This window comes from Cervus canadensis, chromosome 10, assembly GCF_019320065.1.
Source record: "Cervus canadensis isolate Bull #8, Minnesota chromosome 10, ASM1932006v1, whole genome shotgun sequence".
Taxonomy (NCBI): domain Eukaryota; kingdom Metazoa; phylum Chordata; class Mammalia; order Artiodactyla; family Cervidae; genus Cervus; species Cervus canadensis.
In genome coordinates, this window is record NC_057395.1 from 2088725 (window position 1) to 2112386 (window position 23662).

General features: G+C 36.9%; 1 protein-coding gene across 16 annotated transcripts in view; it reads left to right on the plus strand.

Moving 5' to 3' along the window:
• CREM (cAMP responsive element modulator) overlaps positions 1-23662 on the plus strand; it is a 65653-nt gene that overhangs the window by 38386 nt on the left and 3605 nt on the right. For 3 of the 16 annotated variants that reach the window (XM_043478930.1, XM_043478929.1, XM_043478933.1), the window contains 3 exons: positions 7596-7784; positions 18383-18418; positions 22233-22389. In XM_043478930.1, coding sequence (XP_043334865.1) covers positions 7596-7784; positions 18383-18418; positions 22233-22389 — 382 coding nt within the window. Of the gene's footprint in view, positions 1-7595; positions 7785-13639; positions 14031-14486; positions 14765-18382; positions 18419-18476; positions 18501-22232; positions 22390-23662 lie in introns of those variants that run through there. The other 13 variants (XM_043478932.1, XM_043478931.1, XM_043478935.1 and 10 more) reach the window with 10 other exon arrangements.

The window sequence follows — 23662 nt, forward strand, 5'->3', positions numbered from 1 at the left end:
AGAACATTTGATATAAAAAATACTTCAGTAAAAAAAGAAAGAAAAGTGGGGAGGGAAAGACAGAAAAGGCAGGAAAAAAGGTTTTTTTAAAAAAAAAGCTAGTTAGGTACAGAAATATGTGTGATGTTAATGACTGTGTTGATCCAAGTACAGTGTTAATATTTTAGATATATTTTCTGTTTTCCCTTTAAAAAGTAATAATACCTACAAAACACCTCAAGTTTTAACTTATGACCTGGCTGCTGTAATCTGTGGGAAAGCCTTATACAGTCATTAGTTTTTTCTTTTAGTTGTGGTAGATTTGCACTATTAAGCAAATTCTGCTTTGGTGATTCTGGTTCTTTGGGTAGCTCCTACCCTGATACTAGGCAGAACTGGGCTATAATAGAATTTGTCCACATCCTGTACAGAGCGCTCATTGGACATGTCCAAATTCAATGTTGGGAAAAGAGAACTCTCCATGGTCTGTAAGAGTTAGACCTTGAGGTTTTCCCCTTCATTTCTCTTTCATCACTTCTCTGTTTTATATGCCTTTTTTTGTCTGACCCATGGGAGTAGATGGTGGAAGTTTTAGAACCAGTGTGACTGGGCGGGACTTGGAGATGCCGGAACCTCCTGGCTAGTCAGCTCTGGCCTTGAGTAGTGGGCTGTTACCATCTTGTCATTGTCTCTTTTGTGTCATGACAGGGAAAATGTTGGAAATTACTGCTGAAATTATGCTAAGATATCTTAAAGTTTGGATGGTGATTAAGATGCTGTCATCTTACACATCTCTCTGGCATATCCTGAAGCTGCTTAGCAATTGATCTGTTTCTGAGTGACATGGGCGAGGACGCTGTGGGTGAATTTGCCTAGATTATTAGCTGAGAATTTGGAGTCGTGAGAACATGTTGGGTTGAGAGGATGTTGAAGCTGGCGATGATACGGGGAAGCCAGTGGTACATGGTCCTGCCTGTCACTGCCTGGTATAATTTCACATCTCAGGTTTTTAGTCTTTGAAGTATGACTAACACTAAATTGCCAAGCTCAGGGTTAATGTGAGAACAAAAAGAGACAACAGATTTTACCTTTGGGGTAAAATCTTTTGACTCTTCATGTCAAAAGAGACATAGTGCTTTTGACGTGAAACAGAGAAATGTAAGCCAGCTGTGGCAGTGTCTCACTCACTGTCATTAAACTGTCCTCTCCAGCAGCATTTCTTGAGCTCTTAGCGTGCACTTAGAGCTGGGGGTTCCATATTGTTGTCACTACCTTGGGTGTGGAGTATGTGGGTGTGGGGGAGTGGAGTCAGGGGTTCTGGTTGAGAACTAGAAAATCAAATGTTTAGAAATTAGGGTATATATTTATTTGCCACATTAAAAGTCATGGACAATTTTTTTTTCCTTAGCATAGAAGTTCAGGCATATTTATTTACTGTTTACCATACAGTTTCTCCATAAGATGTCATGGACAGTTTGTTACTTAGTTTTCTTAATTTGGACCCATACAGTATGATCCTGGCAGTTATTTTAATAAAAAGTTGTGTTTGTCCAATATGTGTTGTCTGCAGGTTAAAAACTGCCATTTTATTAGTTCTCAAAAAAGGAATATTGCCTATGTTAAAAACGGATTTCTTAGATACTTAGTGACACTTGTTTATGTTGATAATTATTTCATTTGACAAGTAAATACTAATATTTAAGTTTTTCTTTAGAAGAAAGACCTTGCTTTAAGTGTATATTTATACAAGATCCATTTTCATCAACCATTTCTTACTAGCAATAGCTTAACAGAAATTAAGGATTAAATGTTCTTAAATATCTAGAAATAGAGTTTCTGGTGTCCTTTGGTTTTTAGATTAGAGGTTATTTTACTAGAATTTCTGGAGATTTTTCTGTGTATTTTTTTGTACCTAGTTTTGAGATTGTTCTATGAACTTTTATTATAAAAAGATTTTAATTCTTTCTTCAACTTTTATCCATGGATTAAAAAAAACTTCAAAAATTGTTATATATAAATTATAATTATTATTTACTTATTTTACTAATTATTATTTATTCTAATTTTATACAATGAGTTTGTTGGTGTTAAAAACAAAGGAACTGTAAAAGTTGAAGAAATAAAATAAAAATTAAAAAATGAAGTGTGCTTAAGTTTTCTCATATACAAGTAGTTGCACTTTTAGTAGTTGAAAGAGATATTTATGGAAGTTGGCTTTATTATTTCAACTTTTTTTTTAATGACAAAAGCAAGAAGTGAAAGTTAGAATAGGCTATCTCCAAGAGTAGGGAAAATAACTTAAAATAGGCAGGGATTCATTATTGCAACACCAAGAAAGTGAGCTACACTTGCGAAACTTTACTGGAAGTACCGATCTTAGTGACAGGGTTGCTGTATGCCAATTAAGTCATTCTGGTCAAGGAAAATCTGATTTGTCTCAAGAGACTATTTCTGAACGATGGTGGTTCAGACTGTCTTAGAATTAGCAAAGAATGTTACTTACTGCATGACATGCTTTGAATGGGAATGAATTCATGAACAGAGGTTGTGGTTATTCTATTTGTGCTGTTGCAGGTAAAGAAATTTAAATGTTTGAAGTTTCTTCATTAAATTTTCTCTAAAGACAGCTTTTTTTTAATCCATTGTCGAGCTAATCCTACTTCTTCCCTTACCAGTTAAGAGCTATCATCCAAGACTTCAAATTATTTTTTCCTAAATATCCCTCTTTCTTTTCTTGCTTCTACTTTGCTTTCCTAGGAATCTTGTTAAGAGTGAGTCTCTATTAACTCATCTGTATGCTAACGGTAAGTAAGTTCATCCTAAATCCACCATTATGCAGAAAGGTTTTCTGTGACCTTTGTGGACTGCTTGAAGAATTCAGAATTCTCAGGAAGCTCGAATGAATAAGCACCCATTCCATTTCTTCATAAGAGGAATTGGCATGATCGGCTTGTGCATTCCAAAGTAAATGCAGTTGCATTTATTGCTGTTAGGAATGACTTTGCTTCTGTGCTCCCAAGGAACCTGTCAAAGCAAACTTGGGATGGTATCTGCTTAGTGTAAGTCTGGCTCTTTAACTTTGGTGTTGCTGTTCTTGTTGTAGCACCATACTGTTTTAGTCTTTCAGGTACTCATAGCTGCTGTGTTGTGCTCACTTTCTGAATTTCAGTCTGAGAATTCACAGGAATAAGGTCTGTTCTTTCTTTTTTTTTTTTGGCTGTTCCTCTTTAAAGTTCACTCAATGAGGTTTTATTTATGAATCCTTTCATTGCAATTGGAATAAAGATGGTTTTAAATTGTAAATTGTAAGTAATTAAACACTTACATGTCTGTGTATTTGAGTTAGCTCATATATAGTAGTAGTGGTAGTGTTAAGTCACTCAGTCGGGTCCGACTCTTTGCGACCCCATGGACTGTGGCCCACCAGGCTCCTCTGCCCATGGGATTCTCCAGGCAAGAATACTGAAGTGGATTACCTTTCCCTTCTCCAGAGGATCTTTCTGACCCAGGGATCGAACCTGGGTCTTCTTCATTGCAGGCAGATTCTTTACCGTCTGAGCTACAGGGAAGATCCTGTAGTTTGAATTAGCTCATATATACAGATTTAGATTTAAAAAGATGTATCATGTGAAAAGACGTCAGATGAAATCTCAAATTTTGCTTCTTCCTCATTTGGTCATGAATTTTTTCTTTTTCAGTTTCCATCCTTATTTTTCTTTTCCTCATTTATTGATTATATATGCATTTAAATATTATTTTTTAATTAAATTTTTTTTTTTACCAAAGTTCTTGAATTTTCATCCTATAAGTAGTGTTTTCCTTGCTTCAGTGATACTACTTCCTCTAAGAAGAGAAGTGTGCCATGGCAGTGAATAGTAGAAGTAGCAGATTTTTTAAAACAGTTTTTTATGCCAAGAATTTTTAAAGAATTCATTGCCTAGACTAGTTGGTATGGTATCATCCTGGCTAACATGGGATATGGTAAGTTAGGGATAGGGAAATCATACTTGTTAATTCTAATTTGGAAACTAAATATCATGGCTATGTCAGAATGTATATGAGGACATCTGTGTAACCACTAAAACTGACTTAGTGGAAAAATACTTCTTAACTATGAATTAAACTCTCTCTAGACAAAGTTTTTTTTTTTAATGTAAGGTCAGTGTGTTCAACATTCAGTCTGTGGGTACAGAGTGACCTACTAAATCATGGGGTGCAGTTCACCTGAGACTTTAGGGGACAGAAAGTTAGGCATCTCCCAGAGCAACTGCAACACCAGAGCTTGACCTCTGCCTGCCACTACTATGAGCAGATAGTATACCATCAGGCTTGAGTCAACTCATAATGGGCAGTGAAGTAGAATTTAACTGATCGTCTAATCTAACCATTCAGTTTTCCTTGAGTTGAGATTATTTCATCAAATCGTAATGTTATTAAGGCTTACTGAGAAGAGGAAAATAAGTGTGCATGTGTTAAGTGACCTAAAATAATACACTACTTTACCTCTGCTTGCATCCTAATCACTATACACAGGCCCATGTAGGCTCTCCATTACGAACAATAAAGTGGCCATAAGTATAAGTTTTTATGCCTCAGTTGCATGCCCACCAGGCTGCTCTGTTCATGGGATTCTCTAGGCAAGAATACTGGATGGGTAGCCATTCCCTTCTCCAGGGGATCTTCCTGACCCAGGGATCAAACCTAAGTCTCCTGCATTGCAAGTGGATTCTTTACTATCTGAGCCTCCAGGGCAGCCCTTTCAGTCCAAGAGAGCATTAGTAAAACCTAGGTCTCTAAGGACCTAGGAATCAGTAGGAAATACAAAGCTATTTTATTTTCATTGGTTCCTAATGGCCTTGATATGGGCCAATGATTTTATTTTAAAATGATTTGCCAGACCTGATGTCTGATATTGGTTTTAAAATACTTCAAACCGCTCCCCCCCCAAAAAAAGGTTTGGAATAAGTGGGTAGGGCAAATAATTGACACAAAATTGTTTTACCTTTTATGTTCACTAGAAAATTTCCATAAGCTTGTAAAGCTAATAATTAGCTAAGATATGACTAAACTCATTCAGTTAATTTCATTTTTGTTTTTCCTACTACTTAATTTATACTGATGTGTTTATTGAAAACATATTATGCTATCCTTGAAAATTTTTGTAACCTAAAAAGTTTTCTCCTCACATCTTTTGAATATATACACACATGCTCACAAAGCCTATTTCCGGTATCCTGAAGCACTGAGAAATCTTTCAGCATTGGGGATATTGTCAGTTGAGAGATAATATTTTTAAATGGGAGAGCCCTCTGTCATTTGCTTATGCCAAAATCAAGAGTGCCTTTGATATAAAAAAAATAAAAGTTAGGCTAAAAGACAAGACTCGTCAGTAGAAACATTTTCTCTCGAGAGCCAGCTTCTGTGTGCCCGCGTCTTTTGTTTTCCATTTCTAATTATATAATGATCAGAAAAATAAAATGATAAGAACAGATTCAGTTTTTCACAGCATGAAAGCAAAGAAATTTGGTTAGATCTATTGGGAAAACATTGAAAACTAAAAGAGTGAAAAAAAATGAAGTATGAAAAGAAGAAAGAAAGGATCTTTATCTACCTATTTCATGGTTCTTATCCTTGGAAGCAACTACTTAGATCTGTTACTAGTTGAAAAGCTTGATAATATTGTCAATAAGGAAAATTAAGTTCTATAATTACAATTTGAAACCATACTTCATTTAACTCTTCTACACTTACATGTGGCTTAAGTTTTTATCTGTCCTGTCTTGAGGAAATGATAGCCATTCACTCATCAATCATATTTATTGAGTGCCTGCTGTGTGCTAGGCTTTGTGCTTCTTAACATGGTGGGTACACTGCCCGTTCCTGTTCTTTATAAAGCAGTTTCTTTGACATCAAACTATCAACTGAAAATATGCATTCAAATATATAACAACATATGACATTCATTCATGTCCAGCCATGAAGTTCCAAGGAGGCGATCTCTTCTTTTTTAGATTTCTCTCAAACCCTTTTATTATTAAGAGTGAGTCCTGAGATCCTTGAAATCTTTGGACAGTCATGGTGAAATCTTGTTTTGAAAATGTGTACGAGATATAATGCTGTAGATGAACCAGGCAAATAAAGTGAGATTACTTCAGAGTTTCTCAACTATTGACATTTTGGTAACTGATTCTTCAGTTTCTATCAATCTTGTGGTAGCCTGCCAATGAACTAAAACCAGATAGTGCCTCTGTGTTGAAATCCTTTTTTAAAATGTTAACTTATCCTTCTGTGTTGGCCCTAGAACTTTAGGTCAAAGAACTGAAGATTTGGTGGTGGTGGTGGTTATTGTTACTAATAGTTCTGACAGGTTTATCTGATCAGATTGTCACCTTTGCTTAGATGCCATAACAAAGTTAGAAAATGACTCTGAAATATTCAGAATATACCTTAGACACTACCACAGCATTCCAGTAAGGCACTTACATTAAATTACAGGTGTCATGTTACTCTGATTATGTGTTAACTTCTATATTCATTGTAAAGTCTAGTTAGCTGGTTTATATGTGATTTTTTTTTTTTTAAAGACTAGCCCTTGTTCCACTTAACCTCTAGTGTGTAAACTAAAACATGGAGTCATCTTTATGTTAAAGTATGTAGAGCTCTCAGATATTTTCAATAGTACTTATTTGTCTATTAGAGTGAAATTTTAAAACATAACATTTGATCAGTTATTCTTTTGAAACTTTCTGTTAATATGTCAACTTTTAAACATGGTTGGTAAGTCTCAGTGTTTAAGGGAAGTCTACCTCATATCTGTTGCCATAGCTACAGTTATTTAAGCTACTTTGTAGAGGTAAATACTGTAGCACAAATTCTTTCTGTACAGATACCTTTTAAGGTTCTTTCCAACTTAGCATTTTATATTTCAGGATTCTCCTGACATAGTCAAAATGGTAAAGGTTACAGTCTTATAGACTTGCACTTTAAAACCTCATGTCTAAAAATAAATAAAACCTCATGTCTAAATATATATATATGTATACACACATATTTTTATTAAATATATAAGTACACATATTTTAATACATATATATAGACTTTAAAGCTATATATTAAATATATATTCCATTAAAAGGTACTTTCTTTTGATGATAAATTAGACAAGTAGTTAACTGAAGGTACAAATTTATTGTAATTATAATGCTCGATGGAATTTAACTGACCGTTTCTTAAGTCTTAGAAGAATGTTGTTTATAACTGATAATATATGAGAAAGAAAGGAGAAAGTCAAAACCTGGACTTTATCCCTGCCTGCATCTCCATTCTTCCTCTTAAATACTATATATATATGGATGCCAGGGAGGAGGAGGAACTCCCTGGGTTCTGTGTATTTCAAGCAGTTCTGAATATAAGATTTTCAAGTGTTTTGAGTTTTTCAGTGTGTTGTCCCATGAAGGAGGGTCCCTTGATCAATCAATCTAGCATAGAGAATTAAGGGTAACTTGAGAACGAGACGCTTTGGTCATATATAGGTCCAGAGTATATATTCTTCCAATATGGGGTTGTTAAGAACAAATCTTGAAATTCTCTAATACTTCTTTTCTTTTTCTGTTAAGTTGCTATAGCCCAAGGTGGAGCAATCCAGATTTCTAACCCAGGATCTGATGGTGTTCAGGGACTGCAGGCATTAACAATGACAAATTCAGGAGCTCCTCCGCCAGGTGCGACAATTGTGCAGTACGCAGCACAGTCAGCAGATGGCACACAGCAGTTCTTTGTCCCAGGCAGCCAGGTGGTGGTTCAAGGTATATGTCATTCATCTAATACATTTAGAATACCTGTGGGTTACTAGAGCACGCCATTTAGTGGTGATTTCATAGTTCTCTGAAACATACAGGACGTAGATTTGGGGAGGGAGGGAGGGGGTAGGGAGGACTTTAAAAAGGCTTGGAGAAGTATTTTAGCATGCTATACCAAAAGTTAAATAAACTATACAGTTTTTGATTTTTAGCAGATTTTATTGGCTCTAAAGAAAAGTTAAATTCAGAGTAACATAATGGAAAAAAAGGAGTTGGAAACATGAAGTTTTTAAGTAAATATTCTTCCTCTGGGGATTAGAAATGTACCAAATATGTTTTTAGTACCTAGTCTTAGGAAGACTTAAGTACTCAGTCCACAATGCACTGAATTTGGGTTTTTCCCCTGTTGTTACACTCAAGCCTACTTTCTAGACATCTTATTTCAAAACAAATGCTTATTTTGTGGTTTCTTTAGAGCATTTTTAGTACATTTGAATTCTGAGGTACCTATTCTATCTCTTGTGAAAGCTAAGAATAGTGAAATGAAGCAGTTGTGATATAGCCTTAAGTTTTTAGGGTAACCTAAGATTTCAATGAAAATTGAAGTATACAGTATTTTTTATTTCATTCAGTTGTATTCAAATAACTCTAATGTGTTCAATGCAACTTTCAAAAATCTTGTGTTTTAGTTTCATTCTATTCCCCTTGGTCTATTTGCACTAATTTTAAGGGCAGGGGATAACATCAGTTCTTTTAGTTTGAAAGTTTTGCAAGTATAGAGAACAGCAGATTACAATTGATGAGTCTCTTGATAATTTAGATTTACTCTGAAGTATTTGGGGCACTATATGGAGTATAATAAAAGTGTATGAAAAGCTAAACTGGTGACATTTATGGAGTTTAAAAAAATCAATAGTATTTACCCAGTGCTTTAATGTTTTCTTTTAAATATAAAATTAAAACACCCATTCTATTTATCTGATACTCATAAATCCTTTATACTTAAATGAAAAATCATAAAGAATGCTCTCGTTTCTTCTCATTTTATCTTTTTTTAATATGGAAAATCTACTGAAAACTTGCTACTTTAAGAAGGAGAGTTTTTTTTAAATGTTTTGTGTTGTGCATCAATAATACACACAAAAGTCTTATATTTGGGGGGTTTTTAACAAGTATTTTTCTTCTTTAAGTCACAAAGGATATTTTTCTACATTGATTCTGTCAGCTTTATGGTTTTACCTTTCACATTACATTGCTAATCTACCTGTGATCCACCTCTGTGTATAGTGTTGGATGAAAACCTGTTTTTATTTTTTTCTCTCCGCATATGCAGCCAGTTATGCACCGTCTTAACTGTGCTGTAAGTAGGCCTTGTGCAGTCGTGAAATGTCTCAGCATCCTCGCTGCTGCATGCCAGCACTACATTGCTTTTGTTGTCACAGAACAAGCACCCCTTTTTTGTCTTTTTAACTTTTTGTTTTTAGTGCTGTTTTCGCTTTTGTGAACTATTGTTCTCTCATATGCGTTGGGAATAAGGTTGAATATCTAAATACTAATAGTATAATGCAGTAAGAAAACCAATGTGAGATTACACTCAATTTATCAATTGACTTAGGGAGAACTGAAGTCTTTTTTCTTATTGAGGTATACCTTACACATAACATTTTTGTTAATTTCAGGTGTACAACATAATGATCCTACATTTGTATAGTCACAGTTAGTGATCACCGTGATAAGGCTATTTACTATAACATACTTAACCGTGTGTGCTGAGGACTTTTAAAGACTTACTCTTAGTACCTTTCAAATATACAACACAATATTAGTAACTCTAGTCACCAATTTGTACTTTACATTCCTGGAACTTATTTTATAACTAGAATTTGTACCTTTTGACATCCCCTTCACCCTTTTTTGCTCTCCCCCATTCCCCACCTTCGGCATCCACCAGTCTGTTCTCTTTGTCTGTGAGTTTGAGTTTTGTTTGTTTAAATTTCACATATAAGTGACATCATACAGCATTTGTCTTTCTCTGTCTGACTGATTTTACTTAGCATAATGCTCTTCTCAGGGTCCATCTATGCTGTCACAAATGGCAGAATTTCCTTCTTTTTTTATAGTTGATTAAAATTACATTTTATATATACATATACCACATCTTCTTTAATTATTTATCTGTTGATAGACACTTAGATTGTTTCCATGTTTTGGCTATTGTAAATATTGCTGCAGTGAACATGAGGGTGTAGATATCTTTTTGAATTAGTATTTTTTTTTTTTGAGTTAGTATTTTTATTTTCTTCAGATAAATACCCAGAAGTAGGATTACTGGATCATAGGGTAGTTTGATTTTTAATTTTTTGAGGACCCTCCATAGTGTTTTCCATAGTGGCTGCACCACTTTATATTCCCACCAAACAGAGCATAAGTTATTCAGATCTTAACTTCTTTTAATAGTTTAAAATTTTCCCCATGCGGGGGGGGAGTCCTCTCATACTCTAAACAGTGTTCAATTCTTAAATACTTGATGGGGTTGGGTTTTTGTTTTTGCTATTGGGAGTGGTAGCTCTTTGTTAAATTTTCTGGTTGCTGGTATAGAGACATAATTGGTTTTTTTTAAAGTTTATCTTTTATCTATGAATCTTGCTAAAACTGTAATTACTTCTACTGCTAATAATATTCTGACTCTTGGTGAATCTCCCTGTGATCCTACATGAATGTTTATATCAAACACAAATAAGATGTAAATAAATATTCCTCTTGTTCTTTCCCCTTGCCTTTACTTTTATCTTCTCCTTCTCCATCTGAAAAATAATGGTGGCCAGGGGTTCTGCTTCTTCCTTAAACACAGCAGGGTCCGTGGGCGTTCTTGTCTTACTCTCTATCTACCTTCCACCCTGTCAGCCCCTTGAAAGGTCACAGCAGTTTCTCTGTGAGTCTCTGTCCTCATTTTTTTTTTTCCCACACTATGCCACATAATGCTTTTGAATGCAAAGTGTCCCTGTACAACAGAATTTTATAAATGACTACTTCTTAAACAGCTTTCTAGACCCCAGGGGTCTGGCAGTGTTTCATACTTCTTTCATACATACTTTCATACATATTTCTAAACAGTTTAGATCAAAATTTAATAATAATACCAATGCATTCTGGATCATCTGAATAAGCTACACCTATGCTCCTGTAATTAAGCTGATCACCTGTACATTTTTTATTTTACTTGTGTTAGATAGAAATAGTACTAGTTTTATTGTCTCTGGCGTCATCTTGATGGCCCCCTCCCTCTGCAGTATTTAGCACTGCTGACCCCTGCTTCCTTCACTTCCTGGGTAACCCTGCCCCTCTTCTGGTCCCCTCGGCCCAGCTCCCTGGTGGTTGTGATGGTGCTCAGGCTGTGTCCTGGGCCATCTTCCGCCTGGCCTGAGTGCTTTCTCTGGATGACCTCATCCCTGCTCCCGTGTCACATCTCTTGACGCCTGAAGTCCAAAACCCCACGTTAATTTTTCCCACCCCACTTCCCCTTCTGTTACCCTATTTCATTCAGTAACTGTCCATCCTATTACTTCATGCGGAATCCTGGGTGTCACCTGTCACTCTCCCGCCCCGTCTTCATCCCTCCTTCTTGCTAAAGAGCCCATCTCTTCATTCCTCCCCACCTCCACTCCACAGTCCTCTTTCCAGACCTCAGTGATCCCCGGCCACTGCCCGGTGGCTGCCCTGAAGCTGGCAGCTATGGAGCAGCACCCTGATTTTCTTCCTCATGCCAGAAGCAGCAGCTCCTTTGTTGGCCTGGTGTTTTGGGAATTGCTCCTGAAAGTTTAGCTAGGCTCCCTTTACTCATCCTTCCCAGTGATTCTGGTAGCTACTAATATTTCTTAGAAACAAAAGTCTGTGTCTCCAGCATTTCCTCTTTCCCATTCTGCTCTCCCTTCTGCAGTTCAGAGTGGTGTTTGTAAAATTTTCAAGTGTGTAATCACGTCAGCCTCTTCTGCTCCAAACCCTTCCTTCTGTGAATGCCTGTTACTTGTTAGACAGAATCAGAATCCCTAACAAAGCTTGATCCAGGCTTTCCTTCCTTACTGGACTTCTCCCTGCACTTCTCCCTCTTTTGTGCAGTTCCTTTCATTTCCCGTCCCGTGCCATGCGCCCTCGCCCCTCTAGGGCCCTCACCTAGAGCCATGTGCCCTGGCAGGAGCACTTCCCCCATCACTTCATGCTGGGAAACACTTTCCTAGGCAGCCTTTCCCAACCGGCTACATCTGGCTGCTGGGACCCCTGACACCCCTGACGTGTGATAAATGTTCAATAACCATTTACTGTACAAAAGCGAAATAGTCTCCCTCTGCAGAAATGTGACTAACTAGTTCCATGTGCTGATTAACCAAGTTTATCTAGTCCAGGGGATTTATTAAAACTGTACCAATAGCAGTAGTCAGCCAAGCAACCAACCCTTCTTCCTTTCCTTCCTCTACTCTTTTTTATTTTTTTTCATTTATTTTTATTAGTTGGAGGCTAATTACTTCACAACGTTGCAGTGGGTTTTGTCATACATTGACATGAATCAGCCATGGAGTTACATGTATTCCCCATCCCAATCCCCCCTCCCACCTCCCTCTCCTCTACTCTTTTTTAAAAATATATTTATATTTATTTACTTGCCTCCTCTGAGTCTTAGCTGCGGCATACAGGATCTAGTTAGTTCCCTGACCAGGGATCGAACCTAGGCCCCCTGTACTGGGAGTCTTAGCCACTGGACCACCGAGAAGTACCCTCTTTTTTTTACACGAATAGGTTTGAGCACCCAAGTGCCAATTTAAAGAAATGTTGAGATTAAAATCAATGTGAACTTTCTCAAATTTGAAATAAAATTGGTCAGCAGTCTTGCACCTAAGCCCTCAGGCGTGGCTGGGATGGAAAAGAGTCCCTCATGGACTTTCCATTGGTCTCCAGACTTTCTTCCTTAGTCAGGATGTCTTTAGTTTATGTGCTTCAGAGAATTACTAGAACCATGGATCCTTCATCATGTTTTGCCTCCCAAGTGTCTGAATGTGAAGTCTCTGCCTTACTAGAAGTACTTCATTGAATAAAGCAAGAAGGAGGTAGTGGAATGAATACCCTTCCACTGATGTAACATTGAATTGAATCCTAGTCCTAGAGGGAATGGACTTTGTAAGCCCACTGATAAGGATACAAGATCAGCGACAGATCATTTATGTCTGTGCAGTGGAGATGTATATAATTTTCTTCCCCAGGGCTGTAGTCTGTTTTTCTGTTGAACATGTGCCTGTCTTATGTCTAACTTTGTAATAGTTAAATTTCCAGCAGTGATCCAGCTCTTCATGTGCTGAAACTTTAAGTGATCCAAATAAAACTGGATGTATTTTTTAAATGTATGAATAGTAATTGTGATTTATTTATGAGTTTTTTAAACCACACAATTATTTTCAAGGGATTCTAATTGAGTAAAATAGCATATTAGATAGAGCCACATGAAATTGCTATTTTTATGGGCCAAAAAGGTTAACTATCAGCCAATTCATATGATTCAATCTAATTTTTCTGGAAGAATGTTATATAATACTTGCTACTTTTGGCAGAGTGAATTTTTAAAATTTCAGTATATTTCCTTCGAGTGAAATTAGCAAATTCTGTGTCATCCTAGGAACAGCTGGATTTTACCATATTGTAGCAAATAAAAATGTATTAAGTCAACTAAGGTGGCTGGGTATTCCTTACCTGGTGAGTTTAGAAGCGTCAGTGAAATACACAGCATTTTTCTGGGCTGATTGTCAATTTTTTTTTTAATCTGTAAGTGCTTTTTATCTTTTTATGAGTTATGAAAAATATTTAAGGTTTATGCCTACTTTGCTTGCTTCGAGACATTGGACATAACAATAATTAAAAGTAGCCCCATAAAAAACAACCAGGTAACTTTTAATGCTAATGAGATGGGGTTTTTTGTTTGTTTGTTTTGCCAGAGCCCAACTCGATTTTTATGTAAAAATGAGGAACTAGAACACTGAGATGATTTATTACAGGAAGGGGTTTAATAGGGTTTGGTTTCAGTGAGCTCGTGTGTGACAAAGCAAATTGATGGCAGTGATAGGCTAGTGATGTCATTGTGATGTCAGTACCCCTACTCACCCCGCATGGGCTTGCTGGTTTGGAACACTTTTTGTGAACCCGCGGCAGGGGAAGCCAGGCGGTGCTGTATGCAGAAGCCCATCATGGCTGTAACTGGGGATGAAACAGGTAAGAATTTTAAAGAGGGGTTTACATTCTGCAGATTTTTTTTTTACGTTTAGAACAATTATTTAGGGACCTCTTGAGTGTTTCCCAAAGTATCAACTTTCTAGTAGCTGAGAAGTAATCGTTTCTTCTAATCTGTAACCGTATCTGCTCGGCACCCTGTGAAGGCATCTGAGTGTAGTTGCTTCTTCGCTCAGTACTGAGCTGCTTCCTTAGCCAAAGCGGTAATCCGCCGCCCGCCCCCACCCCACGCCCCTCTCTTTCTCTCTCTCCCCATTTGCTCTACTAAAATACGCTGTTGATTCATCTGCAACCTGTTGCAGATCCAGTGCAGCTGCGAGTGAAACACACATTCTGTTCGAGTTGTAAAAAAAAAAGTCAAAGTCAGCTTCCGATTTTTTTCACGCTGTGTTCAAATGTAGCTGCAAAACAGAATAAGGAACCCAGCGCGTCAAGGGTGTTGGTGAGCCTGCCGTTCCTTCCGTCCTGTGGGAAACGGTCTGCTGCTCCGCTCACCGGGTTCAGAGGGCCGACGTCATTACATTTCCTGGAATCGGTGCAGCGGGGAGTGGAAAGTTAAACTGCAGGCGAGCTGCACGCTGACGTCAGTCCGAGTCACGCCGTAATTGACTCAGTTCTTTCCGCTCGGCCGCGCGCAGGTGGGGGCGGCCACCCTCCCCGACGGCGCCCTTACTCCCAGCAGGTCCCGTAAGCCTTGCTTTCACCTTGCGCCCCAGGTAAGTGTGTGCCCGGCGGGGCCGAGCGGCCTGCGCAGGTGCCTGGGGACGGAGCGCCCGCTCGCGCTCGGCCCATGGAGTGCACGTCTTTGGCCGCCCCGCACCTACCCCACCCCCACCTTCACTTCTCCCCGGGGGTTGATGCTCTTAGTTACAGGTAATGCTTGTGATTTAGTGACTTGCAGTTGAGTGCCAGACCCGTACTAAACTTGCAGTCGAATATCTTAAGAAAGGGTGACTGTAAACACCTTTTAACTGTTCACTCGGTGGATCTCGCTGTGTCCCCGAAGGGAACATTCCATTGTCTTGAGCAAGTAAAGCCTGTGTTAAATTGTTTTTCCCAAAGAAGTTTTTGTGAGATTTTGGAGGTGCTAGAGATTGCAGAAGCCCTCGGATGACAGACTTATTGTAAGAGATAGATAGACTTAATCTCAAACAGTCCATGTCATATGATTTTAGGACCAAAAGCATTTTTGTGCATGCATTTATTTTCTAAAAATCATTAGTTGGTGTGTATCTTTCTTTACTAAGCCTTTAATTCCAATTTTCATGTCCAAACATGAGAAACAAATTATAGCAAAAAATAAAATTAAATGATTGGAGAATACCTAGAATATATTTAAATGTTAAATTTTAAAGTAAAATGTGCATACATTTTTAACCATTGCTTGTAAATAAGAGAACATTTATGTTTACAGAGTGAACATACTACTATCCTGTGAGAAAAGATTTTTTTCTCACAGTTTTGTCCACAGTGCTTATACCTGATTTACCCATTCCAATTTAAAATTTTCAGAATGCTGAAATTTTTAAAATGTCAAATGTTTTTCACAAGACCTCACTGTGTCTTCAGAAATCATTATTTTTGGAAATCTGGTCAGTTCTCACAGAATCAGTTCTGTTTAAAATGCTATTTGAGAATGAAAAGTGTATTTTATTTGCTTTTTTGAGGCGCTCCCAAAACACAGGATTTAAGGGTTCTTTTGAAGGCAGTAGTGCAGCTTTGGACTCCACCTTTGGACTTCCAGTTTCATCCCCTCTCCATCCGGATTTTGAAGGGAGTGGATGGAGCTGGATCTTTGACTTGCCAACTTTTTGACCATGTATGCTAAGTCTCTTCAGTCTTGTCCGACTCTTTGTGACCCTATGGATGTGGCCCACCAAGCTCCTCCGTCCGTGGGATTCTCCAGGCAAGAAGACTGGAGTGGGCTGCTACTCCTTTCTCCAGGGGATCGTCCCCACCCAATTTTGACCATGATGCACATTTTACATCATGCTGCAGTAGACTTTGTGTGTGTGTGTGTTTATATAAAACAGGTACATTTATATAAAACCAGTTTCAAAAATAGTGCTTAATGCTCTGTGATATACTGTGTATTCTATTCTTTTTTTAATGTTGTTCTTGACCCATGAATCTAATGAATTACTTATGGTCTACAACTTATAGTTTGAAAAGCTTATCTAGACCAAAATCAGGCTCCAGAATAATGACTGGCCTGGAAAAGGTTTTAGGAGGATTTGCTTATAGGATCATGGAATTGAATGTGAGAGTGAATATCCATGTAGTTTATAGAATTATATTATTGTTTCTGTTGGTTATACCTTTTTGTTGTTGTTGTTGGTTATACTTTAAATTTTTATCAGAAATAGTTTTTGTCATGGTATTCAGCCTGAATTTCTGAATTGTTAAAAAGTTACAACTTATTCAAATTTGGAAAATAGTATCTTAATATTTGATGCATGAGAATAAGGATACATTTCACCTTTGTGAAAAGGGGCTGCTGGAAAAGGTTTTTGTTTGGAGATTTTCACATGAAAAATGTTGTGGATCCAAATGATCCAAAAATGTTTTGGATCATGTTATAACTGCGTGGAAGGTATACAGAAACTGCCATTGTGTTATTTCCCCACTATTTTTGAAAAAATATTTTAATGAAGTACAATTTTGGATGCTTGTTTCACTTTGCTCAGTTTTATATGCCAATATGAATATGTTGCCTAATAAAATAATTATGATGATACTTTGCATTTATGTAAACTTAAAAAAAAATCACTTACTGTTACAAATAAACAAATACAAACGTGGCGAGTGCTATAAGAAAGCTGGCAGATCATGAGAGACCTCGAGAAGCAGGTAACAAGGTTAAGGGGTCAGGAAAGTCCCTACTGAGGAAACCACGTTTAAATAGGTGAGAGGAGAAGCACTTCCATGCCGTATCGCGCTAGACTGCTGCTGATGTTACTCTTACTCGCATCTAGCTGAACAGGGATCAGAGTGGGTGAAGCTCTTCTTGCTCACAGAGTTAGCAAGCGATGAACCCGTTTGGATTTTCAGACTCCTTGTTGGGTCCTGTTCATACCATATCACATTGCTTTTTTCTAGAGTATTTACTATTACTCTCCTAGGATGATATAGTATATATTTGCTATTGTATAGAACTTTAAATTTTGACATTCATAATTTCACCTTTTACATACACTTTTTTTTTTTGTCAGTTGAAGAATTTTACTTAAACAATTCAGGAAGGTCCCTTATGGGTAACTTAAAATAAAAAATAGTACTGGCTCAATTCTACGGGGTCTGTGTGTTACAGTAATTATGAAAAATTTGAAAGTGTTCAGTATTTAGTTACATTTACATAGGATTTCATTTACCTGGGAAAAGTGGGGGGCAGTGGAGGAGGGGACGTTTTGGATGGTGTCAGACACCAGGCGAGGACAAGCCTGGTCTGGACATTTTGAGTCCTGGTGTGGTGGCAGGGAGGAAGAGGGCCAGAAAGGAAAAATGAGGATGTTGTTGGTTTGCTGGAGCCAGGGCAAGCAACCCGTGCTAACCAGTATGACTGCTAAGTCACCTCCATTGCTTGCATTTCTCCAGTGTGTATGGGATTAGCCACATAGAGCAACATGACACATGAAGGTAGGAGCTGTGTGCAGGAAAAAAGATCTTTATTCAATTAATGTGCTCAGAGAACTCAATAAACAAATGAGAAAATAATATCACCATCATTAGGGGTGTTGATAAATCGTTTCACTTTGGAAGTTATCAAGCTAGCCATTTGGGTGGGTTTCCTCTTTTCTTCGTTAGGAAGAAACAAGCACCTTTGACTTCTGGGATTTTCAGTTTTCTTAATAGCAGGCTGATGAGATTGTACCATTAGTTTATTTGTGATTCTCCACCTTTGAGGTTCTCTTTTAAATGATTATACACCTTAAGAAGGATGTTTTCTATTATTGTTTAATAATTTATTCTCTAAGGGGATAGAATATATAGTATAAATTTTTATAGTAGAAATTTTAAAAGTTTTTTAAGAGGCGTATTTTTAAAAAAGCACAATAAGGAATAATAGCCACACATTTCAACCATTTCTATTACCCAAGTTTGTTCGAAGGGAAACTCCAGGGGGAAATATATTTATGGTTGTATATGCCTTTGAACTAATATACAGTATAAGCATAATCTGGAATATTGTCTTTCAGAACTTAAGGAAGGGAAGAGGAAGGGAACTAACATTTGCTGAAAACCTACCATGTGCCAGGCACTGTGCTAGACACTTTGACATACATTACAGGGTTTATTGTGAGTATTAAATGAGACCATGTATCCCCATTTTACAGATGAGGAAACTGAACTTGCCCCAAGTCACATGGCTGGTAAGTGGCAGAGCTGACTAGAACCCAAACTCCAAGCCCCATGCTTTTTCTGCTGTTCCGTGTTTAAAGCTTTCGAAGAGAGGTATGAAGTTACTGACCAGAAGTGAGAGTTCTAGGAATTTTCTTTCTCATGAAATATTGATACTAAACCTAAACATTTCTTTTTTTTCATGTCAGGAGTTAGATGGTTGGAATGACACTATAAATAGAACTTCTCTCCTAAAATGCCATGTTAGATGACTACTATCTAAGGGAAGACTGAAGAAATAATGCCTTTTATCAAGAAGTCTGAAAAAAAACACATGGCACCTTATCGGGCTTTCCATGGCTTAGTGTTAAAGACTTAGCTATAATAACAATAGCTAATTATGGTCTTATAATATTGCTTACTTTAGACATTCTAAATGACAGTGGACTTTTGCAAAACCCCAGGAAGTTCAGATTTTACTCCATGTGGTGCACATGTAAACTCACCAGGCACTCATAATATCAAAGACTGAGCTAGATTCTAGGGGATACCAAGGTAAAAAAGATGTCCCTGACTTGTCTTTAAAGTTTGCAGCCTTAGAATAAAACTAGTATATCAATATCTTTTTCTTGTTTTTCTTTGATCATGAGTTTAAAGCCCCCACAGATGGTCTACTTTTTTTCAGAAATAATGTGTACAGTGAAATTCTGGAATAAAAAATAATTTGGGCACTTTTAGTAGTTAGAAGGAACAGGAATTGGCTTTTGTAAGAATCCATGGATCAGAGTGTGACACCGAAGAATGTAATAGGTTTCTTTGAACTGTGATCCTCAGCATCTAACCTGCTTTAAATTACCACTGAATCACTTCATTGAAAACTAAAGCTAAGACAAAAACTTTTTGATAACTTGTTTCAAAAACAGAACTTTTTGACTTTTGGATTTCCTTAAAACAAAAGATTCTCTTTGCCCATATCTTATTAACATGCTTACTAACAAGATCATGTTTCAATATGTGGAATTCATCCTTTGATCCTTATTCAGTAACCATTAGACATTAGAATAGCACCATCATATAGATTATTTGGGATATTATAGGAATTGATGCTAATTCCTACTAATTTACGTTGATTCCTATTTCTGGCTTGAACTAATGCACTGCAGGGTGATTTTTTGTTGAAGGAGATAGAATGAATATATTCTAGGTCTGAAAAATTGTAATGAAACCTAGTTTTGTTAGCGAATAATCTAGAAATAATACATCCAAATACAAAATTTCTTTCCAAGATATCATTTTAAAGCTGTATGTATTCCTGAGCTGTTGCTCAAAATGTTTTAAGAATACTTCTTTAAAAAGTGCCACTCTTCTTCATGGTGCCAAGATTGGCCCTTGGAGGGTAGTTTCAGCTTTTGGAAACAGGCACAAGTTTAGAACCATTTCTGGCTTTAAGACCAGTGAATGAACTTTATTTTTTCACCTGTAAAATATTCCTCCCCCTACCCCTTTTCCTTTTGAAAAAAATGGATACTCTTTAACTTTTGTATATCACATAACCAGTCTGCTCTAACTTACAGTACCAAAAATAGCAGATATACACAAAACCAGAGTAAGCATCCTGAACCCCTCTGTACCTTGCTGTTAATTTTTATTGCACTCTGTGAGCAGTGTTTGGCCAGAACAACCCTAGACCAAGGTCTGCATCCTTGCCGCCTGCAAATGTCAGCACAGCGACGACACATGAACTTCTCATTCGTCACAGGCCATTGTTCCAATTTTAGAAAGCCTCTGTCGCCTCCAGCTGTTCCATTGTTTAACCTTTATTAACCCATAACCACCTTCCCCTGATGTGAGTGCAGAGAAAGGAGACAACTGTGTTCTGTGCACCATTCTAGTTGCCCTGGCAATATGATTTGAAGTTTTTCTAAAAAATCTTTAGTAAGTGAACAGTTTACAACTGATTTTTTAAAATAATCTTCTTAAATAATTTCAAAATATTTCAAAATTTTCTGCGGCATAATACATCTGTGTATACAGTGTTTTAAATAGTCACAAAAGTAAATTTAGGATTTTTCCCAAGTTTACTAATATTAAATTTTGCTAGTGATTGTTATATCTATCGCAGTTACTGTTTATCATGATTGTTTATTAAATTATATACAGAAGGGAGAAATTTTTTTTTATACAGAAGGGAGAAATTTATAAGTGGTGGTTTTGTTAATCTTACAAAGACCTTGTTATCTTCGCTTAAAGCCATATTTTTATTCTTTCACCTCATTCTCAAGCCCTAGAGGGAAAAAAATCCTGGTATATATCCAAAAGAAGCACATAGATCATTTTTGATGAACCTTTTAAACTGGTTGGCTATTTTCAGTGATAATATTCCACTTTAGTGAAAAAGTCTTTGTCTCCCTTTGGGGTAAAATTTTGTTTCTTACTCAATGGGTATAATACATTTCAATGACACATAGTGATGATGCCTTTCATATTTTGTTTGGCACTAGGTTCAGACCAATTTTTACAGAACTTGATAACTTTTTAAACCTTTCTTGCATTTAACTTTGAAAGAGCATGCATTTTGCAATATCTCATCAAAATGTCAAATTAACTATGGACCATTCATTCTCAAAGTTGAAAAGTTGGTGGTAAAAAAATGTTTCATGACTTAAATCCATCTGTCCTTTCTAGGAAGCTGTGTTTATGGCAGTGGATAGACAAATTTTGAAATCAGGACACTTTGAGGACACTTTTAGTATTCAGTCTGAATACTAAATATTTAAATTTATCATTTAGCTATGATTATACTATAATTAGAAAATGTGTTTTAAAAAATGATTGTTTAGAAATGTGTTATTCTCCCAAGGAACCTAGGAAAGACAAAAATTGTTATTCCGAAGAGAAACCAGTTTTAAGTAGAGCTTTCCTGTTTCTTATTTTGTTCTTGTTTTTAAACTGAAAATACAGTAAGCTAGTATTTTCCTTCCAGCAGCCCAGTCAGTCATCATCTGTTAATAACCCTTGCAGTTAAAGATTTTTAGGAACTGTTTCAGGTATGATGTAGGCTATGGGAAAATCTCTTCACTGGGCTATTCAGAGGATACAGATGTTCTGCTTAAGTAAAATTCTTGCAGTGGTGTGCTAGGGCCAGCTCCCACTGGTTTGCTGGTACCAATGATTACATTTTCAGGATTTTTATGAACTGATTGCAAAAACAGCCATCAGTAAAAATTAGATGTATTGATAATATACATATACTTAACAAATAAATTACATTAAAAAACACTTAAAACTCATCCTTTCTAGTGATTATATCCATGATCTTGAGGTTATTTACATCTGTTTTGTCTGCATGGTGTGCCCCTTACTATTTAATGTCTTTCCACCTCTACATCTTGTGAAATCACACTGGTAGCTTGAAACTGGCCATGGTGAGAGTGTTCACATCCTGGGATTTGATAAACACTACAGACCAGGGCTTTTTTTTCCCTCCTGGAGAGCTTGCGATTAAATATGTATTAGCACACCACTGATTTTAGGCTAAATGAACTATTAATTCAAAAGTCTCCCTACTTTAGCCTTTGATTTAAAAAAAAAAAAAAAACTTTCTAAAAAGTGTTAGGGCATTTTTCTATTAAATGTATAGACCATCCTGAGTATCATGGTTCCAAATGCTCATGGGATCTTTCATACCTAAGATTTCTATAATGCCCTGAACAGTCATCTTAAACGTTAGCAAGATCACCTCTCACAACATGTAAAAAGAATGTTGTTATTTCCAGGTCAACTTTATATAAAATATATCAAGTGGGAAACTGTTTATATGACTTGTGCCATTTTGTTTCATTGCAGCCGCCACTGGCGACATGCCGACTTACCAGATCCGAGCTCCGACTACTGCTTTGCCACAGGGGGTGGTGATGGCTGCCTCCCCCGGAAGCCTGCACAGTCCCCAGCAGCTGGCAGAGGAGGCAACACGCAAACGGGAGCTGAGGCTAATGAAAAACAGGTAAGGCCTTTCATTAGAAACTGCGGCCACCTAGGGGACATACCATTTACTACTTGTCCTCAGCTATTTCTCCCAAGTTACGTGTTCTGTGGCATTTTGTGTAGACTCCCGCTCTGCTTGTGCTCATAGGTAAGTTTTCTAATCAGAGTTCCAGCCATGAAACTTTCATCAGCTGAGGTACATCCCCCTGTGTTGTAGGGTAATATCTAAATGATACATTAAATTTTTTTAATGATAGCAGAAGGACCTTATTACAAATAAAGATTCACTTTATACTTGGTATTTACTTTGTGAAATAGGTGGTAAGTAATTTTTAGCTTCTTAGCAACTATACTCAATAAAAATTAATTTAATCATTATTTTTAAAAATTATCATTATTTAATTTGTCAGTACGGTCAATATAATTATCATTATTATGAAATAAGACATTCAGATACAATGAAAACCTTAGAAAATGGTTCGATGATGACAATGAAGTACTTCTATACTTTATACAAAAAGACTGAAATAAAATAATTGCCTGACTTGTTTGTTTTTATCTATTTATTTTTAATTGGAGAATAATTGTTTTACAATATTGTGTTGGTTTCTGCCATACATCTGCATGAATCAGCCATATGCATACATGTCCCCTTCCTCTTGAACCTTCTTCCCACCTCCCACCCCATCCCACCCCATCCCACCCCTCTGACTTGTTAAATAAAGATCCTGTTTAAAAAAAAAAAAACTTCTTTATGAACAAAATAAATTTGAGTGTGAGTTCAGAATTTTCTAAGTCTTTTACATGTAGTTTTCTACCAATTTTGTAACTTTGTTTTTTTCTCTATTATACCAAACTACAGTCTATTCTGAAAGGTCTAGCTGAGTGCAGGGATAAAGCAAGAGGAAGAATTAAAATTACCCACAGCCCCACCATGTAGAGACACCTCCTGTAGTACATATACTTCTAGCTCCCTCTCATTTTCTCACATGTTCTTGCATATTTCCTGGGCTAGAAATAACTGAGACAGTCCCTAGGTGCGAGGAATTCTGAGAAGGGTCTATTTTAGCTTTCAGATTTCAGTTTCAGAGCAGAACAAGAGAAAAGCAGATGACAAATGGCTGTTCGGTTGCTCAGTGTCTGTTGAGCAAGTTTTCAATGCTTGTTTCTACCATTTCTTTAACTTGCAGGCACATAGCTTTCACATGAGAATAGTCTAGGTATTCTCCTTACTTTTCATGGGCTTCCCTGGTGGCTCAGACCATAAAGAATCTGCCTGAAATGCAGACCTG